The 21,165-nt window shown below is 33.8% G+C and overlaps 1 protein-coding gene across 1 annotated transcript in view; it reads right to left on the reverse strand.

The window, feature by feature from the left end:
* The window catches only part of DACH2 (dachshund family transcription factor 2), a 679,609-nt gene that overhangs the window by 146,550 nt on the left and 511,894 nt on the right, over positions 1-21,165 (reverse strand). Inside the window, exon 6 of the mRNA XM_081125625.1 lies at positions 16,794-16,952. Coding sequence (XP_080981751.1) covers positions 16,794-16,952 — 159 coding nt within the window. The remainder of the gene's footprint in view (positions 1-16,793; positions 16,953-21,165) is intronic.

The raw sequence follows: 21,165 nt of genomic DNA on the forward strand, positions 1-21,165 counted from the left end.
TCAATGGGCAAAAACCAAAACAATTTCCATTAAAAACAGAAACAAAACAGGGATATCCACTTTCACCACTCTTATTCAACATAGTACTGGAAGTCCTTTCCATAGCCATCAGACAGGAAGAAAACATAAAAGGTATCCAAATTGGAAAGGAGGAAGTAAAACTGTCATTATTTGCAGATGACATATTATACATAGAAATCCCTAAAGGCTCCATCAAAGTACTACTATATTTGATAAACGAATTTCACAAGGTAGCTGGATCCAAAAATCAATATCCAGAAATCAATGGCACTGTTATACACCAACAACGAACTTTTAGAGAGAGAAACTAAAAATCAATACCATTTACTATTGCAACAAAAAAATAAGATACCTAAGAATAAACTAAACCAAGGATGTAAAAGACCTGTAGTAGGAAAACTACGTGACACTGAAAAAAGAAATAGAGGAAGATTTAAACAATTAAAAGAATTAATATCATGAAAATGTCCATACTACCCAAAGAAATTTATAAATTCAATGCAATTCCTGTTAAAATACCAACAGCATATTTCACAGAGTTATAACAAACATTTTGAAAATTTATATGGAACAAAAAACACCCCAAATAGCTGCAGCCATTTTTAGAAAAAAGAAGAGAGTGGGAGAGATCACTTTGCTGGACATCAAACTCTACTACAAAGTCATTGTAATCAAAACAGCCTGGTATTGGTACAAAACCAAATATATAGATCAATGGAACAGAACAGAGACCCCAGAAATAAACCCAAGCCATTATGATCAGTTAGTATTTGAAAAAGGAGGCAAGAGCATCCAATGGAGTAAAGACAGTCTCTTCAATAAGTGGTGCTGTAAAAATTGGACAGATACATGCAAAAGAATGAAACTAGACCACCAACTTTCATCATGCACAAAAATAAACTCAAAATAGATAAAATACTTAAATGTAAGTCACGAAACCATAAAAATCCTGGAAGAAAACATAGGCAGTAAAGTCACAGACATCCCATGTAGTGGAATTTTCACTGATACATCTCCTACGGCAAGTGAAACAAAAGAAAAAATAAGCATATGGGACTACATCAAACTAAAAAGATTCTGCACAGCAAATGAAAACAGATTCAAAATACAAAGGAACCCCATTGTCTGGGAAAACATATTTGCCAAGGATGTATCTGATAAGGGGCTAATTTCCAAAGTATACAATGAACTCATACTACTCAGCAAGAGGAAGACAATCAACTCAATAAAGAAGTGGGCAAAGGACCTGAACAGACACTTCTCCAAAGAGTTGATACAGATGGCCAAGAGACACATAAGAAAATGGTTAGTGTTGCTAATCATCAGAGAGATGCAAATTAAAACCACAAAGAGATATCACTTCACACCTGTCAGAATGGCTACCATCAACAAATCAACAAATGACGTGCTGGCGAGGGTGTGGATAAAGGGGAAACCCGGTACACTGCTGGTGGGAATGCAAACTGTTGCAACCACTATGGAAAACAGTATGGAGGTTCCTCAAAAAATTAGAAATGGAGCCACCTTTTGACCCATTGATCCCACTTCTAAGAATATATCCTAAGAATCCTGAAGCACTAATCAGAAAGAATATATGCACCCCTATGTCCATAGCAATGCAGTTTACAATAGCTGAGCTCTGGAAACAACCCAAACGCCCATCAGTGGATGAGTGGATAAAAAAGCTTTGGGACATTTACACCATGGAATACTATGCAGCTGTAAAGAAGAATGATCTCACACCCTTTGGGACAGAATGTATGGACCTGGAGAATATTATGCTAAGTGAAATAAACCAGGCAGAGAAAGGCAAATGACACATGATCTTGCTTATATGTGGATTCTAAAGAACTTAAACTGATGAACAGAATAGATTCAATGACATGGAAGCATAGGTCAGACTGACAAATGTCAGATGGATGGAGGAGGGCGGGTGGGTAGAGGGGGAGAGATTAACCAAAGAATTTATATGCATATATGCACAACCCAAGGATAGGGACAATGGTGGGGAGAGGGACTGGGGAGGGGGATGGGACGGGGTGGAATGGGTCATTGTGGAGAAAAGGGGACATCTGTAATATTTTAAACAAAAAAAAAAATTAATAAAATAAAATAAAAAATAGTAAAAAAATAGCTTGAAACATAATTTTTGTTTGGAATCCATGAAGGGGAGCATATTCTGTACTCTTTATGGGTCCAGATTCCCAGAGAATATTAGTAAAGTATTTTAAGCTTTTCCCCTGTCACTTTGCTTATGACTCATTATGTATAAAAATATTTATAAATCTTTTTTTCAGAAGCAACCTACCAAACCAAACTTTTCAATTATGAAATATTTCTCATGTGAGTATTTATTTATTGTAGAAGCCTCAAAACTGTGTAAACACTGAATCCAAAATGTCCTTCTACACCCCCTTTTAAACTAGAAGTTTATTTTCAGTTAGCCTTCCAAAATTAATTATATGCACATACATTTTATACTTTACTCATCATACAGCTTTGCTATAATGATGGCATGTCCCATAACATACATTAAATTAATCACTGCTCATTTTTCCCCTAAAACCTTCATTTCATTCTCAACATTAGCAACTATTAATGTTTTAAATAAGCTTCTGTATAAGGCTCTCATTCACCACAAACCTAAGATAATTAGAAACTTAAATTCTTCATATACTGTGTTTTAGTAGCAAATTGATCAAACTGTAGATGAAAAGTAGCCATCAGTGCCTCCCTTTACCACTCAAATGCTTAAATAAGTCTTTGTTCAATTTACATTTTCCTTAACAGTGTAGTAATTTTTCCTTATTCTCCAAAGATTTTCAGCATCATTCAGATACCATCTGGCTGTATTAAGGCATATGCCTACTTAAAGTCCAATTGACTTGCAAACTAAATGCAAACTACAAACAGAATTTACCCACCCATTGACAGTTTAAAATCTAATTCATACAACATTTCAAATGACCATCAAGGACTTAAAAGTTTCACTTTCATATCATGACCTGCAATAACTAACCGTCATTTTACTGTACTACCTTATACTCTAAGCTAATATTTACATTACAGGAAACTCACACTGACCCCACTTGAGTTGCACATGCAAAGCATATGCAAATATTGAATTATGTAAGTCAACCTTTTCCCAAAGATGAAAACATTAAATTGAGAGCCATCAATAGCACACAACATTCCAGCAATCTGGCTCATTTAGTCAAATGCCAGAAATGTACAGACTTTGTACCAATATGGTAATGAAAACAAATTATTATTAAAAATTACTGACATAGGTCATCTCTTTCCAGTCAACAACTCCTATAACTTTTATGTAAGTTCATCACACCACTTCTTCCTAACCATAAAGGCTTAAAACTTTAATAATACTTTAATCGTCCCTCTAAAATGCCACATTCATTCCATTTCCAAGTCACGTTGACCTCTGTAGTATCTTGCCATTCCTACAGGCAGGCACCAATTCCATGGTACCTGGTTGGTACTCTGTCTTCCTGGCTGGTTTTCCTATTCTGTTTCATTTGTCTTTCCGAGTCAATTTTAAGACTCTCAGTGGCTACTTCCTGTATCCAGAATAAAATATTTAAGCTCTTAGGTTTCATGTGAAATTACTTTTCTAGCTTTAATATCCCAATGTATTCCTCTATGTATGCTGCACTCTGGCCCCAATGTACTATTTGCAGCTCTCTACAGTTTTAATTCACCTTAACGTTCATTCTTGTCTGTCCATGCCTCTCTCTGGAATCTACTTCTCTAACCCTATTTTGGTAGATATGGTAAATGTTTGCCACCTTTAAAAGGTAAAGAGACTTTCTTTTTAGAGTGGTTTTAGATTTACCAAAATAAATGACTTTTTTACACAGACTTTCTGTACACTTCCTCTCCACCAGCAGTTTCCTGCTTAATAATGTCTGTACTAGCACTGTGGTACATTTGCTACAATTGATGAATCTACATTCATATATTATTATTCAATACAGTTCATGGTTTGCATTATGGTTCATTCTTTGTGTTGCACATTCTACGGCTTTTTACAAATGCATAATATTGTGCATCTACCATTAAAGTATCACATAAAATAATTTCAGTGCTCTTACTGTCTTTTGGCTTTTACTGTCTTGAATGCCATATAGGTGGAATCATACACTATTTAGTCTTTTCAGACTAGCTTTGTTTCACTTAACAAAATGCACTTAAGATTAATCCAAGTCTTTTCAAGTCTTTATAGCCAATTTGATTTTTTTTCCTAACTACTGTTCCATGATATGGATGTACCAGTTTGTTAACTCATTCTCCTATTGAAAAACATCTTTGTTGCTTTTAACTTTTAGCAATTATGAATAAAGTTTCTGTAAACTTTGGTATGTAAATTTTTGTGTGGACTTAAGTTTTCAATTCATTTAGATTAATAGGAAAAAACTATATTTTGCTCTGTGAGAAATGGCCAAGAAGTTTACAATGTGGCTGTACCATTTTGCATTCCCACCAGCAATAAATGAGAGTCTGTTGCTCCATATCCTTACTAGCAATTGATGTTGAAGGAGTTGTGTAGGGGTAAATAGTTTTTATTTGAAATTAACTAATGACATACGATGTTGAGCATATTTTCATATGCTTATTTGCCATCTGTGTATCTTACTTGATGAGGTGTCTGTCTGTTTAGGTCTTTGGCTATTTATTTATTTATTTTTTTTTTTATTTCTTAGTGTTGACTTTTAAGAGTTCTTTGTACATTTTCTATCAGCCCATCAAGTATATATTTCATAAAGATTTTATCCCATTCTGTCACTTGTCTTTTTCATTTTCTTAACAGCGTGTTTCATAAGACAGTTTAATTTTTAAAATTTTAACGTATCCGTTCTATTTATCATTTTTATTAAGAATCGTACATTTGGGGTTGTACCTGAAAGCTCATTGCAAAACTCAACATCACCTAGGTTTTCTCTGATGTTACCTTCTAATAGTGTTAGAATTTTAAAATTTATATTTAGGTCCATGATCCAGATTGAGTTAAGAGTGCAAGGTCTGTGTCTAGATTCTTTTTATTTTTTACATGCAGGTACCTAGTTGTTCCAGTGTGAGTTATTGAAAAGATTATGATTTCTCCATTTAATTGCCTTTGCTCTTTAATCAAATATTAGTTGACTACATTTTCATGGATATATTTCTGGGCTCTCTATTCTGTTATAATGATTTTTTTGTCTTCCCCTCCCCCCCCCCAATACACACTATCTTGACTACTGTAGGTTTATAGCAAATCTTGAAGTAGGGTAGGATCAGTTGACTGACTTTGTTTTTCTTCACTGTTGTGTTGGCTATTGTGGGCCTTTTGCTTTCCACATAAACTTTAGAATCAGGTTGTTAATATCTACAAAATAACTTACCTGGATTTAGATTAGGATTGCATCAAATGCATAGGTCAAGGTAGAAAGAACTAACATCTTAATGATACTGTGTTTTCTTATATATAAACATAGAATGTTCCTCACTTACATAGATATTACTTGATTTCTTTCATCAGAGTTTTGTAGTATTTTTTCTAAAGATCTTATTATTTTGTCAGGTTTATACCTAAGTATTTCATTTTTTTATTGCTAATTTCAATGGCTCTGCATTAAATTTTTTTTAAAAAATATGTTTTTATTGATTTCAAAGAGAGGAAGGGAGAGGGAGAGAGAAACATCAATGATGAGAGTCACTGATAGGCTGCTTCCTGCATGCCCCCTACTGGTGATCGAGCCTGCAACCCTGGCATGTGCCCTGACCAGGAATCTAACTGCAATCTCCTGGATCATAGGTCTACGCTCAATCACTGACCCACACTGATCAGGCAATGGCTTTGCATTTTAAATCTCAAATAACATTTTTTCATTCCAGGTATATAGGAAAGCAATTGACTTTTATAAACTACCATGCCATAGTCCTTTATTAGATCCAGGAGATTTTTGTAAATCTTTTGGATATTTTTACATAGACAATCATGCCATCTTTGAACAAAGACAATTACTTTTGTCCCAATATATGTATACCTGCTATGTCCTTTACTTTTCATATTGTATTAGCCTAGGACTCCCTGTACAATGATGGACAGGTGTGATGAGAGGAGGCATCCTTGATGTTTCTGATCTTAGGGGAAAGGCACATAGTTTCTCACAATTAAGTGTGATGATAACAGTAGAAATTTTTTTTTGGTTGATGTTCTTTATCAAGTTGAAGAAGTTCCCCTTTATTTCTACTTTTCTGACAGTTTTTATTAGAAGTTATTTCACTTTGTCACATTCTTTTTCTGCATCTATTGTTAAAATCATATGATTTTTCTTCTTAACTGGAATAAATCCCATTTCTTTATAGTGTATAATTGTTTTTCTACATTGCTGGATTTGATTTGTTAATATTTTATTGAGAATTTTTGTATATATACTCATGAGAAATATTGGTCTATTGTTTCTACTTGTAATGTCTTTGTTTAGTTTTGGTAATTGCGTAATGCTGGCATTATAGAATGAGACAAGAAGTATTCCTGTTGCTTCTATTTTCTGGAAAAGACTGTAGAAAATTGTTATATTTTCTTCCTTAAATGTTTGGTAGAGTTTACCAGTGAAGCCATATGGAGTTGGTGCTTCCTATTTTATTGAGACAATTTCTTTAATAGATATAGACTTATACGGAATAACAAATTCTTATTGTATGAGCATGTGTAGATTATATATTTTAACAAATTGGTCCATTTCATCAGGTTACCAAACTTGTAGAAACAGAGTTGATTAACCTTTATTATCCTTTCAATGGAATGGTGTCAGCAGTGTTAGCCCCACTTTCATTTCTGATATTAATAATTTTTATCTTCTCTTTTTCTTAATTAACCTGGATAGAGCTTTATCAATTTTATTAATCATTTCAAAGAATCAGCTTTTGCTTTCATTGATTTTTCTCTAGTGATTTCTGATTTTCATTGATTTCTGTACTAATTTTTATTAATTACTTTCTTCTGCTTTGGATTTAATTTTCTTGTCTTTTTCTAGTTTCCTAAAATAAGAAATTGTTGATTTTATCTCTTTTTTGACATGTTTTTATTGATTTCAGAGAGAGGGGGAGGGAAAGAGAGACAGAAACATCCACGATGAGAGAGAGTCACTGATTGGCCACCCCTCTCCCCACCCCCTGCATATCCCCCACTTGGGATTGAGCCCACAACTCCGAACACGCCCTGACCAGGAATCGAATCTTGACCTCCTGGTTCTCAGATTGACAGTCAACCACTGAGCCACACCTTTTTGTTTTTAACATTCATTCAATCTTATAAATTTCTAAGTATTGCTTTTGCTGTATCCTACAAATTTTGATGACATTTTTATTTTCATTTATTTTAAAATATTCTTGAGCCCGGCTGGGCTTGGCTCAGCGGTTGAGCGTCAACCTAGGATACAGGGGATCAGGGTTCGATTCCTGGTCAGGACACGTTCCCCGGTTGCAGGCTAGCCAATCAATGACTCTCTCATCACTGATGTTTCTATCTCTCTCTCCCTCTCCTTTCCTCTCTCTGAAATCAATAAAGATATATTAAAAATAAAAATAATAAAATAAAATATTCTTAAGATTTCTTCTTTGACATACTTTACTTAGACATGTGCTGTTTAATTCCCAAGTATTTTTGGATATTCCAGCTGTTTTTCTGTTATTAATTCTTAGTTTTATTCCATTATGACTGAGACAATAGTTTATATGATTTCTATTCTTTTAAATTTGTTAAAGTATATTTTATGGACCAGAATGTAGTCTATCTTGGTGAATGTTTCATGTGAATTTAAGACAAATGTGTTTTCTTTTATTGATGCGCTAATCAGTTCAACTACACCCTTCCTGACTTTCTGCCCACTGGATATGTCCCTTTCCAATAGATGGGTATTGAAGTCTCCAAAATTAATAGTGGATTCATCTATTTCTCCTGAAAGTTCTATAAGTTTTTGCCTCTGTTAATAGGAGTAAACACATTAAGACTTTTTATCATCTTCTTGAAGAACTGACCTCTTTATCATCATGTAATGCCCCTCTTAACCCTAAGAATCTTCCTTGCTTTGAATCTGCTTTGTCTGAAATTAATATAGCTAATCCTGCTTTCTTTGATTAGTGTTAGCATAGTATATATTTCTCAAATTTTTTACTTTTAATCAATATGTGCTTTTGTATTTACAGTGAATTTCATATAGACAACATAGAGTTCAGTCTTACTTTGTTATCTACTCTGACAGTCTCCATTATTGTTGTTGATGTTGGTTTGCATTGTTTTGGTTTTTGCTTGAAACATAGTTATATAAAATGTATGTTGCATTTAAGTAATGGCAGAGACATCAACATACCAGGTCACTTGAGCACATGGGACAGTGCTTTTAATTGGTGTATTTAGGTCAATCATATTTAAAGTGACTACTTATAATTGGATAAAGAGCCATCATATTTGTTACAGTTTTTTATTCATTGTCCTTTTTAAAATAATCTTGCCTTCCACACTTTTGTTACCTTCTCTGTTGTTAAGTGAGCCCTTTATATGACTCTTTTTTCTCTTCTCTCTTATCATATTAATTATATTTATTTTAAAATATTTAAGTGGTTGCCCTGGAGTTTGCAGTATACATTTACAACTTATCTAAGCCTACTTTCAAATAACACTATACCTCGTCATGTGTAGTGCAAGTGCTTTATAGCAGAGTATTTCCATTTCCTCCCTCCTGTTCCTTATAATGATGTCATTTATATCACTCATCAATAAGATGTAATCACCCAATACATTGTTGTTATTATTATTTTGAACAAAATTCTATTTTTACATTAAGAATAAGAAAAACATATATATTATTTACCTTAATCGTTTTTAATTTTTAAAATTTTATCCTCTAGTTTTATTAAGAAAAAATTGACAGGTCACTCCGTAAGTTTAAGATATACAGCACGATAGTTTGATTTATACATATTGTGAATTGACTACCACAATCAGTTTAGCTAACATCCACTTACTCATATAAATACAATAAAAGGAAAAGAAAGAAGAAAAAAGGGGAAAAATTTATCCTTGTGCCTAGAACTCTTAGGATTTATTCTCTTAACAACTTTCCTATATATAATATAGCACTGTAAACTATAGTCATATTGTACATTACATCTCTACTTATTTATCTGGAAGTTTATTTTTTGACCATCTTCCTCCAACTTCTCCTCCACTTCCAACTCTGGAAACCACAATTCTGATGCCTTTTTTTATAAAAAAATTTTTCAGATTTTACATGTAAGTGACATCATAAAGATCACACAGTATTTCTTTTTCTTATTTCACTTAGCATAATGCCTTCAGTGTCCATTCATGTTGTTGCAAATGGTAAAATTTCCTCATTTTTTATGGCTGAATAATATTCCAGGGTGTGTGTGTGTGTGTGTGTGTGTGCTACGACCTCTTTATCCATTCAACCACTGATGAACAATTAGGTTGTTTCCATGTCTGGGCTATTGTAAGTAATGCTGATATGAAAATGAAGGTGCAGATACGTTTTCAAGTTACTGTTTTTGTTATCTTTGTATACATGCCCAAAAGTAAAATTGCTGGATCATATGGTTGTACTATTTTATTTTTTTGAGGATCCTCCACATTCTTTTTCATAGTGGCTGTACCAATTTTCAATCTCACCAACAGCGTACAAGGTTCCCTTTCTCCACATCCATGCTGGCATTTGCTATCTCTCGTCTTTCTTTTTTTAAAAAAAAATATTTTTATTGATTTCAGAGAGAGGAAGGAAGAGGGAGAGATAGAAATATCAATGATGAGAGAGAACTATCTATCGGCTGCCTCTTGCACACCCAGCTATTTCGGATAGAGCCCCAAACCCGGGCATGTGCCCTGACAGGGAATCAAACTGTGACCTCCAGGTATGTAGGCTGATACTCACAGGTTAAGCCACACCAGCCTGGCATCTCTTGTCCTTTTTCCCCCATTACCCCCCTTCCCCCTGCACCCCCACCCCCAGGCCTTCCCATTAATACTGTCTATGTTTATGGGTTATGCATTTAAACATATAAGTACTTTACTTAACCTCCCTCCACCCACTCCCCCAGCCCCGCCTTCCCTCTGAGATTCTTCAGTCTGTTCCATGCTGCTATGTTTCTGGATCTATTTTGTTCATCAGTTTATTTTGTTGATGATATGCCACATATGAGTGAGATCATGTGATACTTGTCCTTCTCTGACTGGCTTAGGACCTAAATAGACACTTCTCCAAAGAAGACATGCAGATGGCCAAGAGACAAAAATGCTCAAAGTCACTAATCATCAGAGAGATGCAAATTAAAACCACAATGGGATATCACTTCACACCTGTAAGAATGATTACCATCAACAAATCAACAAACAAGTGCTGGGGAGGATGTGGAGAAAAGGGCACCCTAGTACACTGCTGGTGGGAATGTCGATTGATGCAACCACTATGGAAAATAGTATGGAGTTTCCTCAAAAAATTAAATATGGGAAAGTCATTTGACCCAGTGATCCCACTTCTAGGAATATATCCTGAGGAACCTGAAACACCAATCAGAAAGAACTTATGCACCCCTATGTTCATAGCAGAGTAATTCACAATAGCTAAGATCTGGAAACAGCCCAAGTGCCCATCAGTAGATGAGTGGATAAAAAAGCTATGATACCTTTATACCATTGAATACTACGCAGTAGTAAAAAAGAAAGATCTCTTACTCTTTGGGACAGCATGGATGGAACGGGAGAGGATTACATCTTATATTTAAATTTTTAATCCATTTTGAGATAATATATACGATGGTGTGAGATTGGGATCAATTTTCATTCCTTCACATGTGAATATTCAATTTTTCTAACACTGTTTACTAAAGAGACTTTTTTCTCCATTGAGTATTATTAGTTCCCTTGTCAAATATTAGTTGAGCATATTTACTTGCATTTATTTCTGGACTCTTAATTCTATTCTATTTTTCTACTCCTCTGTTTGTATACTAGTACCATACTGTTTTGATGGCTATAGCTTTAAAGTATAGCTTGAAATCAGGAAGTGTGATGCATCCTATTTTGCTCTTCTTTCTCAGAATATATTTGGCTATTCCAGGTCTTTGTCATTCCATACATACATACATACATACATACATATATATATATATATATATGTGTGTGTGTGTGTGTGTGTGTGTGTGTGTGTATGTTTCAAGAGCATTCCCCCCCCTAATTCTGTAATAAATGCCATTGGAATCTTGACTGGGAGTGCATTGAATCTATAGATAGCTTCAGGTAGTATTGAGGTTTAAATCATATTATTTTTCCAGTCAACACATATAAAATACCTTTCTATTGACCTTTTTCGTTTTCTTTCATAAATAATTTATAGTTTTCAGAGTAGAGATATTTCACGTTCTTAGTTAAATTTCTTATTAAATATTTCATTATTTTTGATGCTATTGCAAAAGGAAATAACTTCTTTAATGCTTGTTCAGATAATTTGTTGTTAGTGTATAGAAACTCTACTGATTTTTGTATGTTAATTTTGTATCCTACAATTTTACTGAATTCATTGATAAGCTCTAACAGTTTTTTGGTTCACTCTTTAGGATTTTTCGATATAGAAAATTATGTCATCTACAAATAGAAAAAACTATTACTTCTACCTTTTAAATTCTGATATTTTTTTTCCTTATCTAATTGCCCTAGCAAGGACTTCCAATACTATGTTGAATAGGAGTGGTGAGAGTGGACACCCTTGTTTTGCTCCTGATCTTAGAGGAAAATCTTTCTACCTTTCACTGTTGAATATATTAGCTGTGAGTTTGTCACATGCAGATTTCATTATGATGAAATTTGTTTCTTCTATGTCTAATTTGTAAAGAGTTATAATCATGTATATATGTTGAACATTGTCAAATGACTTTTATGTGTCTACTGAAATGATAAAATGATTCTTTTCTTTCATTCTATTAATGTGATGCATCACCCTGATTTGTTGAACCATCCTTGCATCCCTTGGATAAATCCCACTTGATCTTTTTAATGTGCTGCTGAATTTAGTTTGCTGATATTTTATTAAAAAGTTTTATTAAAAGGTTTATTTTTTCCTGTAGTTTCTTTTCCTGATAGTAATATCAGAATAATGCTTGCCTCATAAAATGAATTTGTGAATGTTCCCTCCTTCCAAATTTTTGGAGGAGTTTGAGAATGATTGGTGTTCATTCTTTTGTAAGTATATGGTAAAATTCATCAATAAAGCCATCTGTTCCTGAGCTTTTCTTAATTGGGAAATTTTTGATTATGGATTCTATGTCCCTACCAGTAACTGGTCTGTTCAAATTTTTTATTTCTTTCTGATTCAGACTTTTTGAGTTGTAGATTTACTTTAATTTATTCTTTCTCTAACACTCTTCCTCTCTTTATATAAATCCAAGTTTCTGACCTATATCATTTTCCTTCTCTCTGAAGACCTTTTAATATTTTTACAGGGCAGATTAATTGGTACAGTTACAAATTTCCTCAAATTTTGCTTGACTGCAAATAGTTTTATTTCTTCTTTACTTTTAAAAATAAATTTCACTGGATACAAAATTTTAAGTTGGTGGGTATTTTTTCTTTTAACATTAAATATTTCATATCACTCTATTCTTGCTTATCTGGTTTCTGAAGATAAGTACAATGTAATTCTTATCTTTGTTCCTGTATGGATAAGGAGGTGTGTGTTTTTTTCTGTCTTCTTTCAAGATATTTTCCTTGTTTTTGGTTTTCCAGTTTGACTATAACCTATCTAGTTATCATCTATCTATCTATATCTATCTATCATCTATCTATCTATCATCTATCTATCTATCTATCATCTATCTATCTATCATCTATCTATCATCTATCTATCATCTATCATCTATTTATCATCTATCTATTATCTATCATCTATCATCTATCTATCATCTATCATCTATCATCTATCTATCATCTATCTATCATCTATCTATCTATCTATCTATCTATCTATCTATCTATCTATCTATCTATATCTATCATCTATCTATCATCTATCTATCTATCTATCTATCTATCTATCTATCTATCATCTATCTATCATCTATCTATCTATCTATATCTATCTATCATCTATCTATCTATATCTATCTATCTATCTATCTATCTATCTATCTATCTATCTATCTATCTATCTATCTATCTATCATCTATCTATCTATCATCTATCTATCATCTATCTATCTATATCTATCTATATCTATCTATCTATCATCTATCTATCTATCTATCATCTATCTATCTATCTATCATCATCTATCTATCTATCATCATCTATCTATCATCTATCTATCTATCATCTATCTATCTATCTATCTATCTATCATCTATCTATCTATCTATCTATCTATCTATCTATCTATCTATCTATCTAATCTATATCTATCTATCATCTATCTATCAATTATCTATCTGTCTATCTATCATCTATCTATCTATCTATCATCTATCTATCTATCTATCTATCTATCTATCTATCTATCTATCATCTATCATCTATCTATCTATCTATCATCATCTATCTATCTATCATCTATCTATCTATCTATCTATATCTATCTATCTATCTATCTATCTATCTATCTATATCTATCTATCTATCATCATCTATCTATCATCTATCTATCTATATCTATCTATCTATCTATCTATCTATCTATCTATCTATCTATCTATCATCTATCTATCTATCTATCATCTATGTCATCTATCTATCTATCTATCTATCTATCATCTATCATCTATCTATCATCTATCTATCATCATCATCTATATCTATCTATCATCTATATACAGATTATATATATATGTCTGTGTGTGTGTGTGTGTGTGTGTGTGCTCTTTGAGGCTCCTGCATCTGTGGTTTCGTATCGCTTGTTAATTTTGGAAAAAAAATGAGTTATTGTTGCTTTAATTTTTTTAAAAGATTTTTTATATTGATTTTTAGAGAGAGAGGAAGGGATAGGGAGAGAGAGAGAAACATCAATAAGAGAGTGGAACATTGATCGGCTGCCTCCTGCATGCCCCCCACCAGGGATCGAGCTGGCAACCAGGGCAGGTGCCCTGACAGAGAATCTTACTGGCAACCCTTCAGTGCATGGGATCATGCCCATTCAACTGAGCCACACTAGCCAGGGAGAGTCATTGTTACTTTAAATATTTTTTTCTGTTACATATCCTCATTCTTTTTTTTCTGGTATCCCCATCACATGTATTGTACACTTTTTGTAATTGCCACACAGTTCTTGGATATTCTATTCTGTTTGTTGTTGTTGTTGTTTTCATCCTTTTTTGCTTTGTTTTTCAATTTGGGAGGTTTTTATTGACATATATTCAAGCTTACAAATTATTTCTTCAATTATGTTCAGTGTACTGATGAGCACATCAAAAGCATGCTTCATTTTGTTGGACAATTTTTGATTTCCAAAATTTTCTTTTGATTCTTGGAATTTCCGCCTTTAAATTTCCCACCTCTTCTTGTACATTTTCTAGTTTTTTCGTTCTATTGGTATATTAATTATAGTTATTTAAAATTCTAGGTCTGATAATCTTAGATAACTACTCTAACTTTGGTTCCAATGATTGTTTTATCTCTTCAGAGTGTGATTTTTTTGCCTTTTCCATAACTTTTATTTTATTTTATTCTATTTTTGTTTAAAGCCAGAAATAATGTAGTGAGGAAAGGTAACTGAAGTATACAGACCTTTAGTGTCAGGTTTTATGTTTATCTGGCTGAGACTGGTCTATGTTTCCTGTTTACTGTAGCTGTTGTATTAGTAACTGTAATTTCCTCCCCCAACCACTGTTGTCTTTCATTTTCCATAGAGAATCCTATTAAATAGAGCCTAAGGCTTTCAGTTTTAATTCATTGTGTTATTATACAGAGTCATATTGTGATGATGGTAAAATGTGTAGGGAGGATAAGCATTCTATAATTTTATGATTAATCTCAGTCTCTTAGAGAGCCTGTGTCCTTGGGCTGTAACTTTCACAAGTGCTATTCAGCTTTTTTCCTTCTTAGGTGGACAGGAAGGTCAGAGAGGGCTAGAGTTGAGTGATTCACTTTCCACATGTGGAAGGCTAAAGGGGTTGGAGCTGTGTATCTCCCTTCTCTCACGTCAACTGCTACAGGATTCTGGGGTTTAGTATATCCCTTCCCCCAGGTCAGCTAGGCTCTGGTAACACCAAGTAGTTTAGCTCTGATAAAATAGTTTCCTTTGAGGGTAAGCCTTTATTAAGTAGGATACAACACACTGGGAATATTTTGATATGGTTACTTTTCCTCTCCCTCTGCCAGAATCATAAGGGTAATTTTCTCAGGTCTGTACTCTGAAAACCTGATGGGGCTCCTGGAAATAAAATTCATGAAAGTGTTGGGACTCCCTAAGTACCTCTCAAACTATTTCCACACTGAGTCTCCAGCAACTATTCAATTACTCTTTAAATGCTTCTACTATGTCCAGCTGTTGCTCTTGCTCCCTATATGCTGTGATTCTCTGTATCTGCCTATCTTTCCGGTTTGGGACATAACTGTGCCCTCAGATGAACTCAAACTGAGATGGATCTAAAAGAGTTGTTGATTCCTCTTTTTTCTTGTTATGAAGACAGGATTGACAACTTCTAACCTCTACATGTCAAACCAGAAACCAGAAGCCCTCTAAGTTTTCCTCCTTTATGATATGCCTACCTTAGTCAGTCCACTAGTCCTTTTTTTGACTTCTCATAATATAATATTTATAACTTTCCTAGCATTAATTTTGTTTGCCTTTGCTTAACTAACTTTCCATTTTTATGAGATATTTCACTCTTGAGATTATAACTTCTTTATAGTAAGACACCATAACTTATTCTGTATGCTTAATAACTGGTAAATTTCATAAGATTTGGGACATGATATTAAAATATCTCAAAATTCCTTTGTTGTCTTAATCCTAGGGTTTAGTGAGAGAACAAAAATCTTAAGGGAAAAAAGAATGGACCCCTTCTCTCAGATTTCCTGTTTGTAGGAAAAGTAGGATTTTTGTCAAGCAATATATATAAGACCCATTTTCTTACAGAAAGAATTCTGTCTTTGAAGTTCCTAAAAACATAATCTAAAGCAGAATTTCTATACATAAGCAGTAGTTTGGTTACTGAGTAATAATGATAGTTATAATCATACAGTACTTTACTATATGCAAGTCACTGCTAACAGCACTTCCTTTATTATTGTTAGCCTCATAATAAACTTAACGAGTGGGTATATTTTTATTCCTATTTTGCAATTGTGGACAATAAGAGTTGGGAAAGTTAGGTGACTTTTCCAACTTTTCCAAAGTAAAAAAGTGATTTGGAATTCAAAAGATGTGGAATTTAAAACCAACTTTACATGAATATAGCCAACATTCTTAACCACTCTGCTACACAATCTCCCATGTACCTTTATTCTGCTACCTGACTTTTCAATCTATCTCAACTCTATAAACCCTACACTTTGACTGGGTTCAGAATCCAGAGTGCTCACATGGCACTACAAAATCACTGCTAAACTCTCTCCTTTTTCAAATAAATCCCTCTTTATCTACCTTTCTGACTTAAAATTTAAAAACCCTATTTAAGAGAAATAGACTAGCCTTGCTGGCCCAAGATTTCCAATAGTCCTTGTATGATATTTTTCTCAATGCACCAAGTTTTGGAAGGATAGTATACATACTATTGGTCAGCAGGTGGTTCTGCTGCAGTGGATTGAGGGTAGGAGCACCCCCAAGGCCTGGCTGACCAGCCAGGGCTGCATGAGTAATTCCATGTTGGGGGCCAGGAGCAGCAAGAGGAGACAGCATCTTATCCTTATCCCAGGAGGATTCACTTCCACCTGAAAAACATTCATATGAACAGATTGTAATTTGACAACATTCCATGAGAAGGCTTATTAAAAATTCCTTTTTAGAGTTATAATTATTAATATTACTTTAAAAAATATTATTGAACACAGGTAAGTCATTTATGATAGTTTTAAAAACTTTCAATAGTCTTGGATTTAAGCTGCTTCTGAAAAGACTAAACAACTCTCAGTAATAATATAGGCCCACTTGCCTTACAGGTAGTTTAAACAAATCTGGAATAATAACGAATAGCTTTTAAAGTCACTTATCTGTTGAAGGCTATTAACTGAACACTACTGCCTTCAACCCTCTGAAGTACATGTGCTATATTTTAATGAAGAGCAGTTGCTGTTCACTCAAAAAGAACACACTTATTTATAAGAGCAAGATAACATGAAAAATATCTAAGAAACAAAAAGATCAGTTATTTTATTCTCAGATCCAGCCCTCAAAAAGCTAATCTCTTCATACACATCAGGCTTTTTTACAGAATAAGGTGGATAAAATATAAAACTATGTCCCCCAATTTGAAATTGTACTTCTTTTCTCATCCATGCTAGAGAATGAAGTAATGTGTGCATAAATGCAGGCTACTATATTATCGCAGTGATCTACAGTGGTATAGCTATTTCATCTGGCACTTTGCATACTGTGAGGACAGAACCATTGCTTAAAACCATGTAGGAAACAATTACAGAATTAGTTCCCGTCAACACTTTTAAGGAAAATACTTTAAACAGAGGGGTATGGGGTTGAATTCCAGTCACTTCAGTTGTAGTCTGGCTTTAGAAAACAAAATGGTTGTGTGGACAGCTCTATCTATATGCTTGATGTGGCTCATTCACCCTGGGGTCAGCTCTCATGCCATGCTAGGATTGTGACATTAATATATCCACCTGATTGACTCTATCCCATATGCTGCCTAAAACATTCACCCTGTTTTGTGGCAGGGTTTAAGCCTGAGAATCTTGGGCACTCTGTAAAATATGTGCATTTACTGGGGGAGGAAAAAAAAGGTGAAATCAGCATGCTCATATTCCTAACATTCAACATTTAATTATTTTCACTTCTTTGAGTTTCCTTACAGGCTTTGTTCCTGGAGATACCCATTTTAATATTGTAAACACTCTGCCATGTTGTTTCAGGTATCATATTTACTATGTGTAATGGCTACATAGTAGTCTACTGAGTTTAATATACTAAAATTTATTAAACATCGGACTTTGAGTTTGTTTCAAGTTTTTCACTATTATAAATTACAAGTCAATTAATTCCCTCAAGTGATATTTCTTAGACAAAAAGATTGAACATTTTTATACTTTTCCTTTCAAGTGCCACATTTACACAGTTTTTAAAGTTGAAGACTTTTTAAGGAAATATTTCAAGGCCAATTGGTATTCTTCCTGGATTTAAAATTTATTTAAGCAAAATACCTCCTAGAATCCCTGCCAGGTTTTTTTTAACCTTCATACCCATTCATTGACTCCTACCCAACTCTGGGAATCTACTTCTTGAGGGCTCTTTCAAACCCCCTTGTGTCAAAGTCAATCTCTAATCCAAAAATGGGGATCTTGGCCAATCTCCAACTAGGTGAGTTCCAGACAAGGAAACACCAGATTTTCCAGCAACATATGTAAAGGCTGAGGGGTACTTGTCCCTGCTTACATCGACAAAGATTTTCCAATCAAATGGGGAAGAAATGAGTAGCTAAATGTTCAGTTCCTGCTATAAGCTATTCAGTGTCCATGCACTGAAGCATAGAAGGTAGGAAATTTGGTTAAATTTGATATACTGGCTTAATGGACCAGAAATCTTTACCTTACTCTTGCTGAGGTTTGGTGTGTTCATTGAAAACATGCAACACCCTATGATTACATCAATTGTTCTCTCTTTTTATCCAGATGTTTGCTGTTGTATAGTAATTGCCTAAGAGCAGGGAGGTAATTTATGGTTGGTGCATTGACATAAATTAGCATTCACAAATTTGAAATTCTAATTAAAATCAATAAGACATTGTTATGCTGTAATGAACAGGAATGGTGAGGGGAAGGAGAATATTTTAATAAATGATTAAAGTAACCGCATTGCAACACTGAGAATTCTTTATAGTAACATTGGGCCAATAAACTTGATTATTATCAGAAAATGCAAAGATTTAAAAGGGCAATTGTTGAGCAAAATGGAATCACTCCATCATTTAGCACTATGTTCTAGATATGAATTGCTTTACCGTTACAGAACTGTAATTTGTAAAATTACAAGTAAAACATTAACAAAGACAGATACATTTGGAAAATACTAAATTATACCATGAATGTTAAAATGGTATTTAACCATCACAGCAGCAACAGCATACAGCAATACTAAGGCTGAGACTATGTCAATGTTTATCTTATAAATTAAGAATCATTCAGTCCACATTCAATATTAAATGGTAGTTTCTGTATTAGTCTAATGTTTTATAATCATCTATTACAAATAAACTGGAATAGAAATGTTTTTTTAAAAATCATTAAAAGATTCCAAGGTGTTTTTGTGTGTGCTTTAATAAAAGCTTTAGATTAACTATTCTGAACTCTCATCTTTTTAACTACTGTGTTAAAAATGATAGAAGGAGGGTAGTTACAGGCTTTCCCCATTTCCACTGAGTATTCACATAAGAAATCATCCTATACTCTGAAGGCAACTGAAGAATGTGGGATATCCTTGATATTTGCATTACAATACATTAAATTGCTGGACACATTTTTGTCTTTTGACTTAAAATTGTTATCAGTTTTAAGTTTATGCAAACCGACTTATCACTTAGTTTGGAAGTTTCCCTACCACCAAATTGTGCATAGCCCTGTGCTCCTTTGCCAATTTATAATAACATGCATTGCTCTTAAATCTATCAAAATATTTTTTAAAAATATTTTTACGAATCTAGTGTCAATCTTTTTTCTTTACCACTATCTTAAAGGCTTGGGCATCCACTGTCTTTTTCTGATCTAGGTATCTGTCTATCTACCTATCTATTTATCTGTCTATCACCTATCTCTAGATGTGTTAGTTTGCTAAGACTGTAATAACAAAATACCATATACTATGGACTAAATGTTTGTGTCCTCCCAAATTCATAGGTTAAATCTTCATCCCTGATGTGATAGTATTTGGAGGTGGGGCATTTTAAAGTTGATTAGGTCATGAATGGGTAAGTGCCTTTATAAAAAAACACACAAAGAGCTCTTGAGCCCCTTCTGCCATATGAGGACACAGAAAAAACAACAACAAAAAACCACATGGCTGTCTATGAACTAGGAAGGGGGCCCTCACCAGGCAATGAATCTGTCAGCACCTTGATCTTGGGTTTCTAGCCTCCAGAACGGTAAGAAATAAATTTATATTTTTTTATCAGCCACCTAGTCTATGTTTTTTTGGTTTTTTTGTGTGTGTTTTTTTTTGCAGCCCAAATGGACTAGGACAACACAGAGTGGGTAGCTTAAATAACAAAACTTTATTTTCTCACAGTTCTAGAGTTTAGACGTCCAAGATCAAGGTGGCAACAGGTTAGGTTTCTCCTGAGGCCATTCTTCTTGGCTTGCTTATAGCCACCTTCTCCCTGTATACTTACATGGTCTTTGCTCTGTGTGTGCACATTCCTTGTGTCCATTTGCAAGTCCAAATTTCAACTTCTTATAAGGACACCAGTCAGATTGGAATAGGGACCCTTTTTATGGCCTCATTTTAACTTAAACACCTCTTTAAAGATGGTATATTCAAATATGATCACATTCTGAGGTACTGAGGGTTAGGGCTTTAACATATGAATTTTGGGGGGAAACAATTTAGCCCATACCACTGGAGTATGCACCCTTTACTGAACCAGATTATACTAGCTTTGTGAGGGAATCCCTCTAGTAAAGCACAAAAAACTGTACAGCATTTCAGCAAGGCATATCTAGGAAACCAAGTAAGAAGTGGATTAGGAAAAATAGAGAAACCTCAACAAAGTCTTCATCTTTACTTCAAGAAACTTCGTATTAGCTATAAATCTAACCCAATACAGTTCTAAGTAGAGAAACATAATGTAAAAATTGCAGCAAATTCTAAGGAATTGAATGATTTCAGCTTTTCCATATCAACAACTCATCACTAATTTGCTCAATGTTTAGTAAAACTAAAGCTATGAAATAAACAGTATAGAGACTGTCACTACATCAA

This window comes from Miniopterus schreibersii, assembly GCF_964146895.1.
Source record: "Miniopterus schreibersii genome assembly, chromosome: X".
Taxonomy (NCBI): Eukaryota; Metazoa; Chordata; class Mammalia; order Chiroptera; family Miniopteridae; genus Miniopterus; species Miniopterus schreibersii.